Below are 21178 nucleotides of genomic sequence, written 5' to 3'. Positions count from 1 at the left end.
CTGGGTGTGTGGGGTTGAGTTCACACTTTGGGCCTCACAGTCATGACAAATTCCATGCAATGATGAATGTCAGCCATTGCGCGAAAAATCCACAGAGGAAAAATCATTCGCCTTGACCGGGATTCGAACCCGGATCCCTCGATTTCCGGCCGAGTGCTTTAGCCAGTTAAGCTACCGAGGCGTCATTCTCCCCTGTGGAAAATTGTGGACTTTGTTTGTGCATTGTGAGTGACTCCGGAAAAAGTTATCACCGTGGCTAGTCCCGGTACACTTAAATAATGTCAGCCATATTAATATATTATACGAATACCTTCCTTCATATTAATGAATTTAAAAATGTTACTCAAAAGAAAGAGTAACTAAGCACAACTGCTAGACTATCACGAAACTAATGACTGATAGTGAATCATGTATTACTTTTGAGTACTCACTGCGATTATTCTTAGAATCCTCCTGCTTTAGGTGAATAATTTCTGATGCTGCATTCTGTTAAAGGTAACATCAGCTCTCAACTAACAAACAAGGTCTCAGTACGCATCTTGTTCCTATGTAAAGGGCTTTTTGCACGGGTTAAAAAGAAAAATTATGGACCACTCACTAAGTGATCCAACCTGAAGGTTGATTCGGAAGGTAGAGCTTGACCCTGACTCAGCCACAGGCATGTCAACATCACACATTATGGGTAGGTTCCTTTTCCAAAGCCAACTCATGCTCGTGGGGATTTTGTTTGGGGGTGACCAAAGGCATCATACAGGAGCCTTAGATCAGCAGCCATCCAAGAAGGTTGAGGTTATTCATGAGGTTACCCTGCTTCCCCAATTTTTATTTTTTTTTTATTAAAAATAGTAGGTAGTTGTATAACAATAACATAAATTGTGACATGTTGAAGTTTCGTCAATGATTAAATAACCAATCAGTTACATAATAAATAAGTTTATTTTGATCCATATCATGTAATAGCACCATCAGTTCACATTGTAAACATTAGCTTGTTTATTTACAACAGATCAAAACTAGAGGTAGATGGTAAAAATCTACACTTCTTTGGAAGATGACTCGTAAAACATGTTCACCATCCTCTCAATGCAATGAATATTTTCATTAAAATACAAATTGAAGATATTGGCTTATTTAAAATAAACTATGGTAGGTAAATATGTGTAAATATTTCTCCAGTGTAGTGGTAATATTTGCAAAATTCATTTTATATACAAGGGAGGAGCATAATCACTGAATACAATACCGTCACATGCCAATTTTATTTCATAAGATCATCGTCACCATGAGAAAATTGAGTTGCCAGCATGATTTCCATCGCTACCCCCCAACAAGTCATGGTTATGTTACAGGAGGGATTGAAAAAAATACCTTTTGTAACTCTTATAATATACATAAATACATTTGCTCATCTCATAAGAATTATGAGTGTGCGCTTTTGAGAACAACATATATCAATATTTGGGCCAAATTAATAGCTACAAAAACACAAAAATCAAAATCACAATAATGAGAGTGACTATTAGCAATGCAATCACAGATTATATCCAAAAGTCATACATATGTTGACTTCCGTTAACTAAAATAATACAGGGTTACACAACATTAGGATGGAATGAGAAATGCATCAAGTGTTAACTGGAAAGCTTTGGGTTGTCTTTGAGAGGGGCCTCGGCGGTGGCCTCCTCTTTGTCACCCTCATCCAGTTCGTCTTCTGACTGCTTTGGCTGCATCCGCTGCCTCTGCCGCTCCCACAACCTCCTGCACCGAGGGCATGTACACGAGTCACTCTGCGTCCCATCCTGACCCTTCCTCTTCTTCTTGTCTTCCCTCGCTTCCCTACAAGACGCGTGGAAACACGCACCGCACCCCGCACACCTCGACACTTTGGGTATCTGCCATGGATGGATTATCTCGGTGGAAGCGCACAACTCGCATACAAACCCACGAGCCATGCAGAGCTGAAAAGCCAATTAGAGACACATCATAGAATGCACCACTAGAATAGGATAGAATAATGGGTGTTTCAAAATTTAAACTGGGGTTTAAACACTTTCAAATATTTGTTACACTAAACTTAAATCTATAAACCATGCATCAGATGAAAGAGCAATTGAAACTGTAATAACATATGAAGTAAAACACTGCACTTTCTGCATAAAAATTTATTAAACTACAGTCGACATGTTTCGCTGCACTGCAGCATTATCAAGACTCTAAACTCGTAGAAAGAGTCTATCTCAAAAAAAAAAAAACTCTAGTTCTAGTAAAAGACTGTATCAAGATGCGAAACATGTCCACTGTAGTTTAATAAATTTTTACGTGGAAAGTGCAAAGTGTTTTACTTCATATCTCATAATGGATCTCCACAAAGTATCTGCCTCATTCATCCAATTCATGAAACTGTTATACTTGTAAGCCCACATCAGTTCAATCTGAGCAAATATTTGTCACACATCAAACGTCAAGACAATATGCGAGTTCTTCCCTGATTAGTCTCTATTGAGTGATTGTTTCAACAGCTACTTCGATCATGTTTCTTAATTAGGAAAGGTCAGCTGGTAGTGGAGGCACAAATTTTATTATCACCTGGAGGATCACAAGCAATCATAATAAATAACACATGTTGCACAGCAGCTACAGATTCCATCTTTGCAAACTGTAAAACACAAAAAGCTTTCTCTTCACCAGTCACAGTCTTTGCTACTAGCGTTTTCGAACAAATGGCAGCAGAAACATTGGGTGCCCATGCATAGTTCCCAACAAACAAAATTTTTTTAGTAGCTCTCACATTTGATGCATGATTTATAGCTGTAATACGGCATATTAAGTATTAGAAAATGTTTAAACTCCGCTATTCATTTTAAAACACCCAGTATAATAAGTCTACGATACAGGCATCCCCCGAGTTACGTAAGAGATGCGTTCCGGCAGACTTTGCGTAAGTCGAAATTTACGTAAGTCGAACCTTTGCGTTAGTGCTTCAGACATTTCGATCGCTGGGGTGAATTCTCAGCGGAGAAATGCGCTGTAAATTCTCAGTGAAGTTTCATTCAATTCACTGCGATATTCATTAACTCTTCCGCGTATTCTTACGTTATTAGATACAATATCAATAAACATTAATATAGTCTGAGAGTTGTATCTTGAGCATTGCCAATCAAAATGCATAATATTATTCCCAGAGTTGACCGATCGCGTGGATTCGGGAAAGTACGGTATCTCAACGCTACATTACTAAACTGAATACTTAAATTGATTCATTATGTAATACTGCGATATAAGGGCCCAAAGAATGCATTGTCTACCTACCTATAGTCATTATATCTTCTGCCTTTAATATATTACGTTGATCGATGAATCTGGTGGTTTCACGGTCACAGTTAATACACGTAGGAAGAGAGTCTAGGATTACGGGCAAATAACACACAAAAAAATACCAGTTAATTACTATATTCTTAGATACATTCACACGCATATATCCACAATCTTTCACGCACAGAAACATACTTTCATTCTCTCATATCTCAATAAATTAACGTGAAAATGTCATCATTTGAATATTTACTTCGCTGGAAACATCGAAGAGTATTTCAAATGCACGAAGCTAATTAAAAGTGAGCTTTTATTCAGCCAACTCCGTCATTTACGTGCAACAAAGTTAGTGGGGAAAAGCTTTCAATGAAGTAATATTCATTTACAATTGCACACAATATGAGAGAACGAGAAAATGCAGCTTAATAAAATCTTCAGCCAGAAACATGTAAACAATTACGCAATTAATATCGTGTGTCAACTTTTTCTTAACTTTTTCACGGCGTTCATTACCAACACTCAAAATTTCAATGCTGTTACGTAGGTACTAAACAATTCTTTTCCGCAATAAAGATTTCTGCTTGAACTTCAATTTATTTTAATTCCACAGATGGATATGTCCAAACTTAAGGATACAAGTTTTAAATAGTTGAAAATCGGAGTTCGGGTGTGTATGCTGTGTAACAAGCTGTATGGTATAGGAGTGAGCATAACCACTTCCATCGCTAGAACTGCAAACTTTCACGTTGATTGCTGACTTGGGATTTATAAGCGATTTTTCTACAGAAATTAATGGAAATTCCTTCGAGGAATGACAAAAAAGGGTCACTTTGTTATTTCTAGCACGTAAAAAACTCGATAACTATTCGATATTTTTTCTACCATAGGTTGTACGAGCGAATATCTACTTCTACGTGCTCGCATTCCAAAATTAACGTAATCATTTGAAATATGGTTATCACTTACTTAAGTACGGATTTACGTAAGTCGAGACATACGTAACTCTGTATGCCTGTAACGTATGCCTGTAAATATGGTGAGAAATTGGTAATTGGCAAACAAATCAAAATTACAATTACACTATGAGTCTAAAAGTACTGAGCACATAATATATTCACTTACCTGACACTGGGCGACATGAGCTATCCCAGCATCGACCAATGCTTTCACCCTTGCAGTTAGTTCACCTGATTTCACTAGAACTAAATCTTGCAAGGAATATACCTCTGGATCGGAAGAAAGGTACTGTGGTTCCCTCTCAAGTGACTCCTGAAGGCTGTAATCAAACAATAAAACATTCATTAGGAATTGAAAATAACAAATCTTAAAAGAAAATAATAATGAAAAGAGAAAGAAATCCAGCAGTAAAGGCTTACAAATGAGCATTTAACTATGGCAGCTACAAGTTAAATAACCCCTGGCAAGTGCACATAAGTGCAAACATTTCTTATATAAGACACTTATTCTAAAGTATAATAATTTATTTTTTTTAACGTGGAATCATACGCCTATGGAAACAGAGTTTTAATAAAAACTACAATTTCAGTACAAAAACCCATGATGTCCATAAATTTCAGTGCAATGAAAATGAAAAATATTGCATATTTAATAAATTAAATGGTCTCCCGATGTCTGGGTATTGAAAATAAATTACCAGAATAGGCAACCCGTTTATACCCAAGGACCCCTGAAGCAAATTTATGGCCAAGTCCCTAGCATGGGAAATTTATTGTGACAGGCAAGAGATGCCCTAGGTTTTTGACCACCTCCACATCTTCATTTTAAATTCAGACTCCCCACATTCGTTCCAGGAACTCCAATCTAAGTGCAAACAAAATACCCATGAAATCACTGAAATAGAGCTCTTTTAACCCCAGTCCAACACAAAGTTGGGCTCGAAAGGCCTTTTGCTAGGTCCAACATCAAGTTGAGCTCAACATCACAAAGCATTGCAATTATACAAGGGCAATTTTTCAAGAGATATCACGGATTGAAAATGCCCAAAGAATAAAGTCTTTGATTGAACACCCAAAATATTAAAACCAGTGGATTTTTACTAAAAACCATAAAATAAGAACATTTAAAAGAAGGCCAACAATCAATCCTGTCAATAATTAATTTTTGTCCTAAAAATTGATTTAGACCAATCTACTATAATAAAAAAAATTGGACCATAAATTGTTAAATGATAATTATAGACAGACATCAATCTGACGTTTATAATGCTTTACAACAAGCTCTTAATCAGAAAGAAACCACAAAATAGTGATAAGGATTGGATGTTTACATTTGATTGAAAACAGTCTTTTTTTACCACAGGAATATAAAGCTACAGTTATTGTTATTCCTGTGGAATGAAAAATAATTTTTCCTCGATGGAATTTTTAGTTTGTGTGCACAAGAATTTCTCAGTTCTAATAACTTACTCTGTCGCAAAACGACAAGCCAGCAAAAATTCCCTCAAGTGATGCAACTGAGTCCTAAGGGTTCTGGTCCGCTCAAGAGCTTTGGCTTTTTTATAGAGGCCTGGATTCAAATCTCCAACACTGTACAAAGGATCACTCATCATTTGCTCCAACAGTCTATATGAAAAGATGGACACTGGGCATCTGCAAGAAGAACAAACATAAAAAACTTCATGACTAGCGATTATATTTATAGATACAAAAACCAATACAAGTTAAATTTCATAACATTCATTAAATCCACACAAAAATCAAACTCAATGATAATGGTATGAAACACGAATCAAATGAACTACAGCCTCATCTCATATATTCCGGACAGATAGAATGCAAAGGGAGTACATAATAAGTAGCTTAAGTTTTTCCATAAAGGCAGTAGAGCATTACTAATAATATACCCTTCAATTTGCATATAATAAAAAACCAAAAGAATTGCGGTACTCCATGCGCACTCCATAGCCCCCAGGCACCATATTGAAGAAGGATGACTAGCAAAGTGTTCCGCATTTTATTTTTAAGTGTCATTTATATTTAAAATTGGTGGAAAAATGCATATTCAGTGCAGTGCAGTATTTGATATTTTTATTATAGCAAAAATTGTTCCAAGTCGACCTTAAAGTCGCGTGGTAATATTAAATCAGAAATATATTCTAGTAGACAGATATTCGAGTGAGGTATTCGGAAAATAATTATACAGTGGAACTTGGTTAGTACGTTCCTCCTTAGTACGTTTTCCTCCTTAGTACGACGATTTCTCTCGGTCCCGGTACCATCGGAACAAAATACAGGCAAAAGTATTTGGTTAGTACGTTTGAAAAAATTGCGCTTTCCTGGTTAGTACGCTCAATTGCTAGCCGTGACGCAACCTGCAATTAGTTCTCCAGTATCTTCTTAAGGGTCGTAATGCTCCGAATTCATGATTTAATTTATTATTACTAGCCATTAACATTCTTGCATTCATTCTACATATCTTTCTTCGACCGTGATTTATCCAAATGCATTTCTCAATTCTTATGACGTGATGAATTTATCAGGAATGTCTGACTATGCAAAACTGCAGCCAATGAGAAGCCCCAATTTTCCCCACCCCGAGCTCCTCACCTTCTGTTGCCTCTGGAGTGCCCACTGCGCACAAATTTCACGAGTGGGCAATTGTTGCTATTGCACGAGTTATCATGATGAAGAAATGAGTCTTATCCACTTTATCTTAAGCAGTACTGCACGACGTCAATGCTATGGGGTGCGTGCGTATTTGACTACTGCTGGCGGGAGCAGACGATGCTCTGGATATCCACGCGAAGCTTAGCTTAAAAATACTTGATCTCGGCACGAAAGCAGACGACATTAAACAAATTTTTAAAGTAAATTTCAACTATATAATATAAAATCTTCTTGTAATTACGTCGTAATATAATAATCTTGCGTGTTATTATTCGATATATGGATCCATATAACAATCAATATGGCTTTATTCCAGAAGCGAATGTGTACGGCTAATGCCGTAATCTAAGGTTAATATAATTTTGTCCAATTTTTATGATGTTTAAAAACAACCCGTTGACATACTCAGGGTTGTTGTTATATTCTCCGAGTATGCTGTGACAAAAAAGAAATGACTTAGCTTTACTTGCCCTCTTTCTATAAATACATATAGGATAAATCACGGGAGAAAGACGCCGTTTTCATGTAATTGTCTTCGGGAAATCTATGAAACATGGTGATTTTTATTCACATGGTATTGTTTTTCAATGTAGCGCCCATTTTCATTATTTTAAAGGTGAAAAGAGTTCAGGAAGGTGATCCTACGAGAACTACCGATAGTAATTGTAATTATGATGACTTTTCCGCAAATTGCAATTACCCAAACTGCTATTTTTTACTTTCCTCGTTAGCACGTTTTCAAGTTAGTACGTTCATTTTTTGTGGTCCCTTCAGAAACGTAGTAAACAAGTTCCACTGTATATTCATATTCGATATTCGAATTCAAGAAAAATGCTATACATCCATCTCTAACTATTAAACTTACACAATTTATTCTTTCAGTCAACTCAACATTTCACTTTTTTATGTCTGTCTCCCTTGACTAAAAGTGAAAAACACAACAAAGTACTGTTTACAAATAAAATTGTTTGCTACATAAATTAAAACTTTCAATAGACTTCACTCATATTTCCCTGACTATTTTCAGATCTTCCGATTTCCGTAACCTATAACACTAATGAAAAGTAAAAAGTTGGTTTAGTAAATTAAATCTTACCTCGTGAAATCCCATTTGGTCAGCACTCTTCCTGGAATGAGGGCTAACTGGTTTGAATGACATCCAGTACAGAAGTATCTTCCGAGATATTCGCAATACCGGAAACGGTGGGCGTACTCCTGGGCCACTTTCATACCACAGCCTGCACAGCGATGCCCTTGTTTAGCCATCACAACCCTGTGGCTGCCACACAAAAGATAGTGTGGAGGGTAAAAATATAAAACACAAATCAATTCACTTTACTAACAATGATCAACGTAAATTAATTACAAAGATGGAAAGAGGAAAAGGCAAATAATTCTCCACATGGACATTTAAAAATAGACGTTAACACATAATAAGCTCTAATTAGAATAATGAGTAGCTAAAAGGCAATGAATATACAGGCCGACAACAAATACCAATTACTCTTCAACAATCCATAGCAGAACGACTGTTTGTATTACATGACCAAAATTTTTGTCCACTGGGGCATAGCAAAACCAAGCTTGTCAAGAAAGAGAAGTTGACTTAAATAAGTTAAATAATGAGCAATTAGAAGATACTTGCATAATAAATCAAAATTATCCCTTGAAAATGAAACAGAGGTGTTAAAGCCTGTTGAGTTAATTAATAACGAATTGCGTAAAAAATACTTAGTTTACCCAAATATAAATATATTACTTAATAAATTGTTCCATTAATATGATTGTTAAAAAGCACAATCAAACTCCACAAAATCAATATTTTCCAGGATTAAATGAAAAACAAATAAGTTTCTCACTTTGGAGACGGATGAGGTGTGAATATGATTTGTGGCCTCGGGGGAGCCCACTCAAACGTCCCTCTCAGTGGAGTGGCTTGCTTCATATCTTCGTCTTCAGCTTCATCGGGACTAACAGGCCAACTTCCAGGCAGGGGCAGTAGCTGTATATTGACAGATGAAACAATATTCACTACAAAAATAAATATTGAGATACCTACTTCATTACATCCACATACTACCTTGCGAGCCAACTTAGTATGCATGTGGCAGGGGTGTTAAGACACCAGCCATTTACACATAAAAAGGAAAAAAATGCTCTAAGAAATTATGCCTAGCATTTAATTGAGTGCTTGTCATGCGGGAGAAAAACGAATTCCCATACCTATCCGTTAGGTAAGACCTGGAAACGTAGTGGGGTCCTAGCATGATGTTCTACATGTCGCTCTTAATGATATTCATTCTCCATTGCTCAAGCAATCTAAGCCTAGTCTCTGAGTACTCCAAGCCTAATTCGTTTAACTTCTGTGTGATGCTTTCTGTACACTCGTAGCAGTTTTTGATGAATCGCGCAGCTTTCCAATGTATTTAATTAAGTCTTAAGGATGAAGTCTTTCTGCATAGTATCCCATATGCTTGCATCATATTAAAGGTGTTTCAAGGTGGACGAGGGTGAAACATCTCTTTTACTTTCTCGTCCGCAAATCTTCCCACAATACACTTCACGCAATCTCACCTCTTCAGGGCTGTGCCACAAATATTTCTTATGCAGAGTCAGAGATTATTGCGATATGGATACTTCTAGCACAATCTGTTTGCATTGCAAATAGAAAAAAAAAATAATCCATCATAAATAGGATTTTTCGACTTCATAATAAGTAATTTATTTCTTAACAATTGAAGAAACGGTTACTTTTATTACAAAACTTTCATCACAGTCACTAAAAATTATGGCATTCAATACCAAGGCCATAAAAAGTCTTCTAGGGTGGGCTTCATTTGTTTCAAAAGACAACTTCATGGGGGTTCAATCAGAAGGGGTAAGATTAAGATCGTATCTCACAATTAAAAAAATCTTATGCGACCTATACCCAATCCTACAGACCAACCCTAACATGACTAATCTTCTTCCCTTCAGCCCATCCATTACTTACAGAAGAGTTGCCAACCTAAGAGATATCTTCAGGTCACAGCAAATCCACCAGATAAAATCTCAGAGATCATCACTTAGCTACATCATCTTAAATCTAAGGAGAATTAGATGTAACATAGAATTGAGTAAGAATATTCAATTAATTTAGTTGTCTCCAATGGCTTAGCTTTAAATCAGCTCAATTCTATGCTGTCCAATATACCATTAGGTAAACCTTGTTTTGTGTATAATCATTCAGCATTATATACATGATGAATTTTGCTAATAGCAAGCAGGAAACTAACCAACTTATTCCACCAATATATGTATATTTTTGAAATAGCTAGCAAGTACATTTCATTGCTTTCAATACTCAGATTTTTTTTGCATAATTAATTATGTCTGGAAATATTTCTTATTATACGTTGTACTATTTGTACTGTAAAAATTAAAAAAAGGGTGACTGTCTATCCAAGGGTAAGTAAATAAATGAGGCTACCTGCTGTGGAACATCCCTCTCTGAAACAAGCCATTCCAGATCGGAGGCCTTGGGCAATTGCTTCTCACTAAATTTCCGAAGTAATGAGAGCGCCACTCCTTCAGCTGAAGACAGAGACACGACAGCTGCATTGCAGTCGACAGCTTCACTCTGGATCACAAAAACAAAGTTAAAATGTACACCTCAATCTTAGCAAATATAAAATACTGACAATATGAAAAATAGTTTTACAATATAAAGCCAAATTAATGAGCAACAGTTCTCTTAAAGGTGTCAAAACATCTATAATCTGATGATGTTAAGGCCTGGCTACATGGTACATTAACACGTAAAAGTTAATGTACGTTTCATGAATGATTTTGGAGGACCGGAACGGAACATGTGCGAATGCATGATCCAAATTAGAACAGGTTCCATTTTCTGTTCATGCATTTGCACAAGTTGGGTGGTTACACAGCACATTTTCGTGTTCATTCACGCATTCATACATTTAGACATTAACCCGTACGTGTTAATGTATAGTGTAACCAGGCCTTTATAAAATGTGAAATGTCACACTTTTACCCGAAGTTATTTATCATTTTAATGAAGAGAAACCTTAGAGGTCAATCATTAATGACACTTCTAAACTGAGATGGAACTATGAAGGGTCACAACATTTAGTCACTAAAAATTGGTGCACAAGGTTCACAAATGTTTGAGTTAGAAATGATTTTCACAGCTCTTTCTTGCCATATGCACATTATGCCTTTGACTCTAATTTTAAAGCCATATTTTAGACAGCAATTAATTGCTATCTAAGTTACGATTTTAAGGATTGAATGGAAGAGAATATCTGTGACCAACAATAGAGCTCTTTTCCAATGCTTAGAATGACAATGTAGAAGACCACATAGTACCCAAGGACAGGGGCGCAGCTAGGAATTAAGGCTAGGGGGGTTTAGGTGCAACTAATACTGGGGTGTGTGGGGGTGTATACCCACCAGGATTAGTGGCAGGTGTGAGATTAATTAATTGTGGAATTTTAAGATAAACGGTTCAAAGTGGTGAGTTTTACAGCTTTCTGAGGGATATTTTATTAATCCTTACACTATTCTATTAGTAATATCAATCCAAATAAGTAAAATGGATTAAACATAAAAATTTCTCTGAGCTCTGGTGGGCGGGGGGTGGGGGGGGGTAGAGGTTTAACGCCCAAACCCCCCTCCTCACTGCGCCACTGCTGAAGGAGAAGGAAAACAAGGAGGGGATTTTTAGAAAAATAGATATCCCAGCATATGTATGTGATACACATATTAATAAGGCATTTTCTGCTATTTATAATACACCAGCATAAAATAACCATGAAACAATAACAAAAATGGATACACTGAAACCTCTGCTCTGGAAATAATAAGCCTTGCGTATCCTTGCTTTAGAATGCAATAATCCAGGTGCTTTTGCGTCTGATTATATTTTTCATAAAGATGACGGAAAAAATGGAAGGAATGTGAAACTCATGCAATGATAATCCACGAAACAGACACTCCACAACATGGATAATCCACAGCCAGATAATCAGGAGTCAGCAGTGATTTACAGGGTTCCCACTCCAACTAAATTATAAAATTCACGGTTTTTTCCAGGTTTTCACCGTCTAAATGTCGTCAAATTCACGGTTTGTTGATAAGCCGTTTTAGGCAGAAATATTCCACATGTAACAATCACTGGTCGCACATTAACTAAAAATTTAACAAATGCAACAGATGCTGTGAATGCAAATGCAGCAATGAAAGTGCTATCTCTCATGATGTCACCTATCATTAGCAAAATTCAGCTCCAGCTAAAGGTTGTGAGTGGGAAAATGGAGGGACCAGGGTGCCAGGAAAGTTAAGAAGTGTTTGAATTTTCGCCACAGTTAATGAAAACTCTGGTTACCAGGCTTTCGACTTTAATACAGGCCCAAGGTCAATGTGTCATCATGGCACACGGACCAATAATTGCGCTTCGAATATACGTGTGCAAGTAAATACGTGGACAGTGTCTGCGTGTGGCCTTGAAATATGATCCACGTATCCATTTTTCTTTTTCTCTTTCAATCGTAGTTATAAAATCAAGTTTGAGAGATTTTTAAGGTTAAATGACGAAATTCACGGCTTTTTCCAGGTTTTTTCTCCACAGACAAAATTCATAGCGTATTCACGGTTTTAAGGTTTTCACGGTTGAGTGGGAACCTTGGATTTAGTTGAGAAGACCCACCTCATTGGTGTTGACATTCTTCTCCTCTCCTTCACTAGCGTCACTAGGAACACACTCAGCAGCTGCTTCAACAATTGGGACGGATCTGGCTTCATCCCCTACTTTCATTGCTCCAACGAGACATACTTTCTCTATTTTTGGGTGACTACTTTTTAACTTGCTACCATTAATGGACTTGGTGTTTTGCCAGTGTGACAGATCAGCATCTGAATACAGAGATGCCATAGAGAGCGACAGACCTAGAATAAGACGGTGAAAAAATAAATAGCACAAAAGACAGATTTGAAGATATATGTGATATAATGGAGGTGACACCGATTCTACTTCAGCACATACATTGTGCATGATTGGCCTTTGTTTGACTAAACATGAAAAATGGAATACAAGACATTCTTTTTATAATCAATGAAGTAATTAAACAAGAATGTACAGCATTACCCCTTACTGGCAACAAAACACTGAAAAATGCCAAAAATTTCTTCATATTTGTTAAATTTTTTAAATTATTACCAGAGAATCAAATAAGTTAAAGGAAGTCATACATGGAATTAGCAACAAAAATCCTGAAATGTGTTACTTGAAATTAGTAAAATTAGACATTGCAATATTTCCACTGAGTTTTATATAACACTATGCATTTTGTCGTTACAAACAATGTTATCAACACACTTGATAATGTTGTATGCAACGATAGAATGCATAGTGTCATAATAAAACTCAGTGGAAATATTGCATTGTCTAATTTTACTAATATTAAGAACTTCCACCATATCGTGCCCTACATCATACAAGATATGTGTTACTTGAAATTGAGTGAAAAAGTAACTAGGAACATCCATCACTCATGGCTGTACAGACAGGCAATTCATTAAAAAATAACAATTTTAAATAATACTTGGATGGAATACAGAATTCTACTACAGAATACTACACAATATTTCCTATTCTTTAATTAAAATAAAAAATGAATTCCATGAATTATCACCATCCATAAGCTTTTTACAAAAAAAGCCCCTACATGAGAGCTTAGGGATGACACGACACTTCTGAAATAATATCAAGATTACTTACAACCATAATGTTACCATAAGGCATAAATAATTGTTTTTACAAGAATCAGTTAACCATGATTTTAAACCACAAGCTAAGCTGATTAGTTATTTGATTCACTGGCCCAAAAATACTACCTCAAAGTTATTATATGCAGCAGATATCTATTATTTGTGACACCAAACATTATGGACAGCTGCTTACTTGGGACAAACATCCAAGAACAAAACCTAATGGAATTACCTTGATTTTTTCTGTTAGCTATAACAAAATTCTATTTAAATGGTTCACGTTTCCAAGGTATTTGCCTAGTAAGGGGTGAGTAAAATAGAAGGTAAGTAATTTTTTAAACATCACTAAATTTTCTTAATTCTCCTCCACAGAGCTAATTTTGAACATATATCCTCTTTCAACATCTCTGTCACTGCTTCTTAAGTTATAAACACTGAAATGTTCTCATGAATGAAGACCTAAGAGAAATATGTGCCTTTGCATTATTTTGTATCTACAGTTGCGAATCTGGACTAACGTTTACATAAAATTTTAGTATTTTTTCATAAAAGCAGTTAAACTATGGAACAAAACTGCATTTCAATTCACCAAAAACTCTCCTTCTTTTGCAACATTTCAACGTCCATGTATGCATATTAATGGAATGCTTCGGATAAATGAGGCAGCTACTTAGTTTGAGCAAAATGTAACAGTCCCAATCAATCGGAATGTAATATGATAAAAAAATTAATAATAAATATGATATTAAAAATACATGACTATGATAAAAATTGCCAGACATGTGAGAAGACAACCAGAGATCACCTACCAGTATCGCGCGATTTGGTGAGGCCGTTGACATTGTCATCCAGCGTCAACTCCTCCACAGATGACTGACTGCTCTCCTTGTTGCCTGCCTTCTTACGCCACAGGCCTCCGCTCCTTTTCCGCCTCTCAGCGGCAGGCGACTGGGAGAGAGGGTACGTGGGTGAAGTCGATGACGAAGAGGGAGTGGACGAGTGATAGCTGCCAACCGACGATGACGAGAATGGACTCACACTTTGCTCTGTTGTCGTTGCTATGGTAAAAAATTTACAAATGCCACACTATGAAGGGTCAAAAACATTTATTCACTAAAAAGTTTGTAGACAATGTTCACAAATGTTTAAGTTTGAATTGATTTTCACAGAGATTTCTTGTCACATGTCTTTGGCTCAGAGTTTGAAGCCACAATTTAGAGAGCAATGAATTGCTATCTAAACTTTGGTTTTAAGGAATAGGAAGGAAGGAGTACAATTCACCAAACTCACCTTTATCGGCAATTATCTCCAAAGTTATAAAAACTGCACTTGTACCCCTTGGCTACAATGGTCCTCAAATAAAGAATCTATCCCCATTTTAATCAAATGGTACAGGAAAATTTCAATATGTTTATTAATATATCTGCGTAATTATGTAAAATGGGACCACTCATCTCTTTCAATTCATGAAATTTATTTTGGATTATGAATAAGATTCTCAGTGTTTGTTTTTTCAATTAAATGTCTTTCCTATAATATACATATGCAAGAGTCATCATTAAAAGATTGTTCCCATGGTAAGATTTATTGAAGGTAACCAGTAGGAGGCAGACATTTTGACACCCCATGTTGGTGAGAAATTAAGGGAGTCATTGGAGGCCAGCTCTCAACAACGACCAAAATTTCACCAAATACATATATCAAAGAACAGGTCCAAAGTTTTGAACTCTGTGGTGACTCTAAGAGAAACTTTGCCAAACTTCCATTGTTTTGTTTATATAGTAGCTGCATAAATTAAATAATTTTGCACTGAAACAGTGACTAATATCAGCTTTATGCACTAGAGCAACTGGACATTTTTAGAAGACTAAGGAGCCCTGACTCACAGGGCATTAATGAATGCTTGTTTCCTTCTCATCCTAGAGGTAGCAATACCACTTATATTATAAAAACCCTCTTAACCCCCCCCCCGGATCCTAAACTCCTTCGGTTTGGTACTGATCAGTCCACTGTGTGGCCTCAGTGAACTATCCACACTGCCACTGATCGACGACAGGCAGCCCAGCACACAGACTGAGTTTTCTTCCTGCACAAAACTACATTGGATTAATTTGCGTATTTTTTGCAAAGTACCATGCTCACAAGCAAGGTAGTCATTCGGTTTAGTTATGCCCAGAAATTTAATCAGTGCTGTTCTGTATATTGTACTCGTGATGCTTAGAAGTTTAGTGGCTGGCGAAATAAACATATTGCCCTCGTATCTCTGAGTTACATTTCCATCGTCACCAGTGATTAGGTGACCCCATTGAGTTTCAAGTTAAATAGTTATAGCCCTGATCTGAAGAGATATACCAAGCACATACCGTTTATGGACTTCATGGCCTCGCAACATCAATATTTTTTTTACATGCTAATCATGGGTCCTTTGGCAGTGCAATGCCCATCTCTCGTAATAATGAGATTCTTGCAATATGCCTTACTCACTAAAATGAGCTTCCACTGAACTAATTTTTAGGAAAGTAAAGCAAAACAAGGCAAAAATCTTTACTCACTTAAAAAATAAGTGGCTATACTACCATACAAAAATTTTTGAAATAAAACAACTCACTGTCAGTCTTCCCATCAGCAGTCATACTACACGCAGCCCAAGGTAGGATTCTATGATTGTTCCTTTCCTTCTCTTGCCGCAGCTGCTTACGTCTTAATCTTATCTTTTGGTTGAGTTGATTTATTTCTTCATCACTCTCTTCCTCCTTGAGAGCCGAATCGTCATCATCTACACTACTGGATTTGATGCCGAGCAGCCGGTTTGTTTTCACCTGACAAGAACATAATAAATCTTGAGCTGTGATATGATACGAATAGTGAATCTTGAGGATACTCTAAGAGGCTTGGAATATGGAAAAAGATTTCAGTTTAACATTTATTATTATGTATACAATTTTAATCATTCATTTTATGTCTCTGAGAAACTAAGAAAGAAGAAAAATCTCCAAGCAGCACATTGGTTCTGAAGTTTTTTGAAGGGCTGGGGGTCTGGCTGCTGGTAGACCCATAATAGTATGCATAATTAATTTTTTTTCTTCTTATCTTGACCTCGTTTAATTCATGGTAAAATAGTTCTCGTAGTATAGAGCTTAGCTTTGCACATATTTATTGATATAAATCAAAAAATAAATATGTGAAAAGCTAAGCCTTGATGATAGTTTAAAACAAACTGAAACATTGGCTAAAACTTTTTTGCTTCACATACACTCCGAGAACTATTTTACCATGAATAGTATGCATGTACTTATAAAAAGAATTAAAGCATAAAAACACCAGATTCAAAGTTAACAGCTTTTCCCTGAAAACCAAACAGTGAACACTGAGTGTAGGTTCATACCTGCTCAACAGCAGCAATCATGGCTTCACATATTGCAAAATGAGCATTCTCCCGGTCAAGCTCGGCTGCAGAACGTGCGAACTGGCCAGACGACAGGAACGATGTCAGACTCTGACCTCTCGCTGGTTGTGGGAAAAATCCAGTCCACATGGGGACCACACCGATTCCTCCAGCCTCCAGGAAGCTCTGCTTGTATCGGCTGCTCCAGATGCCGCTGATTGGGGCAGCTCTCCAGTTGAGTGCAGATGTTGATATCGACGAGCCCATAAGGAAGGGGAGGGTGTTTTCATGGCCAACACCTGAAGCTCCATAATTTCTCAGCCAAACTGCTTGTGGGGGGGGGGGAATTGATTAGACACAAGCTCAACGTAGAAATAAGATTACACGAGCAATCTTGGAGGAATCGCATGGCTTCAACTAGAATCCAGTGACAAAGATCCCTTCCACTTGAACTTATTTTCTGAATATCCTGCTACCATCACCTATTTATTTTTTCCTAGGTTCTTTTTAAATGGAATGGTAGGTAATGAGATTATACTTTGTAGTCCGTAATCAATGTAAAACATTAAAATAAATAGGGATTATCCTCTTCGTGCCACAGGCCGATATATCGGCTTTTGCTCCACAAGCAAAAAGTGCCATGAGCCGATATATCGGCTCGAGCGTAGACAGGATTTTCACACTAATATCGTTGTAATAATTAAATTTATCCTTTATCCAATGTATTAGAATATTATAATCAACAAATAATTCCTTTTTAGTAAAATAAAAAAAACATTAAATTGATATAAAAATGTTACTTCATATTGTTTTTATTCATAAAATGCTACAAAACTCTTAAATTTAGGTTGGAACTTTTCGCTATTACCACCAAATTTCGGTGGCACTAAGAGCGTCAATCATCGAGAACACAGCTATTGCTACTCATATAAAATCATTTTATTCCTTCCAATGCATTTTTTTATGAAATATGAGATCTTTACATACATTATGGATGTTTGAACATTGCTGAACTTTCAAAATATTTATACTGTTCCCCTAAATTATGCTAAAATTATAAAAATCTGATGATGAGCTACACTCATCATTTCCCCCCAAGAGGTATAACAAAGGTTCATGTAAACTCTCAATTTTAAATGTCACTGAATTTTCTCTGATTTCCAATAGAAATTTGTACAATTTCCCCAACTTTACATCAAGGGCCAAGCATCCACCCACAGGGGTTTTATGGAAAAATTTAACAAGGCATATGTAATGCACAAAAGCCCATCTGCTGCCATACACTTATATAAAAGAATGCGGTTCCTAAGCAGTGAGAGAGCAGTATCTTGAACGCATCACTTTCAACAATGCATCTTGCAGGAAATTGAGTCAAAAGGTTGCCTCATTGGCAGAAAAAAAGTCGATTAGCTCTCAGTTGGCACTACCCTGTGCCACTAGGAAAGGACAAAAACCATAACACTCGCCTCTCTCTCAAGATTTGTGTGTTCAACTACAATTTTCATTGACTCATATGAGAGGCTATGTAAATAGCCAAAACATCTACTATCAGGAGGAAGACAGCTATTTGCTCTCCAACGCTTGAAAGAGAGATTTCCACGAACCGACCAATCCAGATGCACCTGGCCAAAACCATGCCCAATACGAGACCAGCAAAAACTAGCATTCGGCACTTCAAACCTGAAGACGCTAGCCGTAATGTAATAAAAAACTACAATACCGACCTTGATTTCGACACACTATGTCATTTCCCTAAAAAATTATAGGAAAATGACACAGAGAGTGAAAATTACAATCGGTATTTATATTTTATGATGAAATAAAGAGATTGTGACATAACAGGGTACCTTCTGCCTGTGAAACTGTAGTCACAAACAAAAATATCTCCACGGAAAAAAATACAGAGCCAAAAAAGTAAATGATAACTTAACAGCATTTCAAAACAATCAGACCCTAATATTGTTTATGACAGCAAAATTGGGTGTTTTGGACAAGAACAAATCTATTTATTTTTCAGTATGTAATTGGAGAAGTTCCTATTCTAATTCAGTCATCTTTTGATGCACAGAATCATCAAAAAATATGTCGCAGTAAAATTTTCCTCGTTCAAGCACTCATATGAGAGATTGAAAATAAAGGCCTCCAATAGAGTGAACTTTAAAGTTTGACACTACAGCCCAAATTTTATGAGAAATTAGCAAAACACCGCGAATACAAACGTCCAAAAGTTATTTTTAACGGCTATAAAAGAGAGCGATTTCAGCTGAAATGAGATAGTGAGATTCTTTCATTGATAAAAATGCATCGCATTCTCGATTATTTGAGCACTTTAAAAAAAACCGAGCGATGTGAATTTCGCGACACACTCCCACAGACACGAAGTTTGTTTGCAAACACTGAAGCTTGAGATAAGTAGCTGCTAATAATACTAAGTTACGCCACCTTATCGACTATTTTCGCGCAAAAAAAAACTTCGAGCCGTGATAATAACTTAATACACCTGAATCCTCCTTAAAATCCAGCCCTTACCGTTTTTCTATCAGCAGATGCGATAACCTCGTGAAATGACCAATACACCGGAATCGCGCAGCTCCCTCTGTCGTCTGCCATAAGAGAGGGAATTCCCCGCCCAGGAAAACGACCTTTCCGGGATGCCCCACGGTCCCCGCTCGGACTTGGAGGGACGCACCGTACCACGGGTCTTATCGCAGACCGTGGTGCAGACACGCACCACCAAGCCAAGCCACTTCGTCGTGTATCTTCCCTTGAATAAACTTCCTTCCTATGACGCATAACATTCTTCGACGAAACAGATGAGGCTCGACAAAGTCGATTTATCTAAGCTAACAGGAATGAAGACGGTATACATATGCAGCAAATAAACGAGCGAGACCGTGACGAGACCCAGCTAATCCTATTAAGGCTACTTCCGCACTAACGGACAGCGACGGATGTTCTCAAAATAATATCGAACAAGAAGTACCACATACCTTCAGGGCGAAAATCTGATCTTCCCATTACTAACTCGGCTATTTGTTCGGGTGGTTTTGTTTTCGTAATCACCATCGCCGTTACATAAAAGGGAAGAGTAAAGTATATGCTATTTGATCTTCTTGTCTCATGATTAGTTCCCGTTACTTGATACACATGTTACGTGAGTGTGGGGAAAAACAGCACTTCGGACGCCAGACTAATTAAGATGCAAGGGCGTTTCTATATCATATCTCTTATCGATAAAACGTTAAAGAAAGCATTCAAACAGTGTGACGTATGCTCTGTGGGAAAGAGCTTCTTACAACACGAAACAAAGCTTTAGGGGCAATGAATAAAAACATCTGTAGCCAAGGCCACAGCGAGCGGGGAGATTGAGGGGTTGGGACATCCGAAAGATATGAGGAGATGCAGTCTTTCTCGTGACAAGGATTCTCCCCTCCCTTAATGAACATCCAAAGAACGATTTTCTGACAACGGCCTTGTCTGATGTATCCGCAAGCTCACGAGGTATATCTATTGCACGAGGAAAACATAAACGCAAAGAAACCGCGATTGATTCCAGTGCGGGGACAAAGAAATTATGTTTTCTCGTCTCTACAGAGTTTATATAGCTCTTATGAGAGCTTTCTTCGCTACAGGGCCTGTGTATCTAACCACTAACTTATATTTCCTAGAGACGCTTTGAGCCAAGATTGGCCTTGGGCAAGGAGGTTGTTGGTTGCATTTCCCGATTTCCCGCAAGAATGATACTCCGAAGTGCAATTGAAAAAAACGCAAAATGGAAATAACTTACGTCAGAAGAGATCACAGATCATTTTGGTACGGACCTCCTAATATTCCTATTTGTCGAGGCCCAACGTCGAAGTTCTTAACCCTTCCAGGTAGAAAGGGCGCAAAAATGAGGGTTGCTGACGTCACTCTCCTAAAGAAGCAGCGAATGAAGTCGAAACCTTTACACGCCCCTTAAGCATGAATCACCTTAGGCACTCAATACCACCCATTTCGGATGCTACGCGGCATACCCACCCCTTCTCTAGCTCTTTAAACACCCGACGACGTCACTGACTGTTCAAGGGGGCGTCAACTTTTACGA

General features: G+C 37.2%; 1 protein-coding gene across 3 annotated transcripts in view; it reads right to left on the bottom strand.

Annotated features, from left to right (window-relative positions):
• Positions 1 to 917: 917 nt before the first annotated feature.
• LOC124167779 (run domain Beclin-1-interacting and cysteine-rich domain-containing protein) overlaps positions 918 to 21178 on the bottom strand; it is a 34527-nt gene continuing 14266 nt past the window's right edge. Inside the window, exons 6-15 of one of the 3 annotated variants that reach the window (XM_046545795.1) lie at positions 17092 to 17420; positions 16315 to 16525; positions 14516 to 14764; positions 12646 to 12884; positions 10408 to 10557; positions 8798 to 8940; positions 8035 to 8211; positions 5739 to 5921; positions 4435 to 4588; positions 918 to 1958 (exon numbers count right to left, since the gene is read on the bottom strand). In XM_046545795.1, the coding sequence (XP_046401751.1) occupies positions 1632 to 1958; positions 4435 to 4588; positions 5739 to 5921; positions 8035 to 8211; positions 8798 to 8940; positions 10408 to 10557; positions 12646 to 12884; positions 14516 to 14764; positions 16315 to 16525; positions 17092 to 17420 (2162 nt within the window). In that variant the 3' untranslated portion in view covers positions 918 to 1631. Of the gene's footprint in view, positions 1959 to 4434; positions 4589 to 5738; positions 5922 to 8034; positions 8218 to 8797; positions 8941 to 10407; positions 10558 to 12645; positions 12885 to 14515; positions 14765 to 16314; positions 16526 to 17091; positions 17421 to 21178 lie in introns of all 3 variants that reach the window. The other 2 variants (XM_046545794.1, XM_046545793.1) reach the window with 2 other exon arrangements.

The sequence above is a fragment of the Ischnura elegans genome, chromosome 11 (assembly GCF_921293095.1).
Source record: "Ischnura elegans chromosome 11, ioIscEleg1.1, whole genome shotgun sequence".
NCBI lineage: Eukaryota > Metazoa > Arthropoda > Insecta > Odonata > Coenagrionidae > Ischnura > Ischnura elegans.
This window is presented reverse-complemented; position numbering and strand designations above follow the sequence as displayed.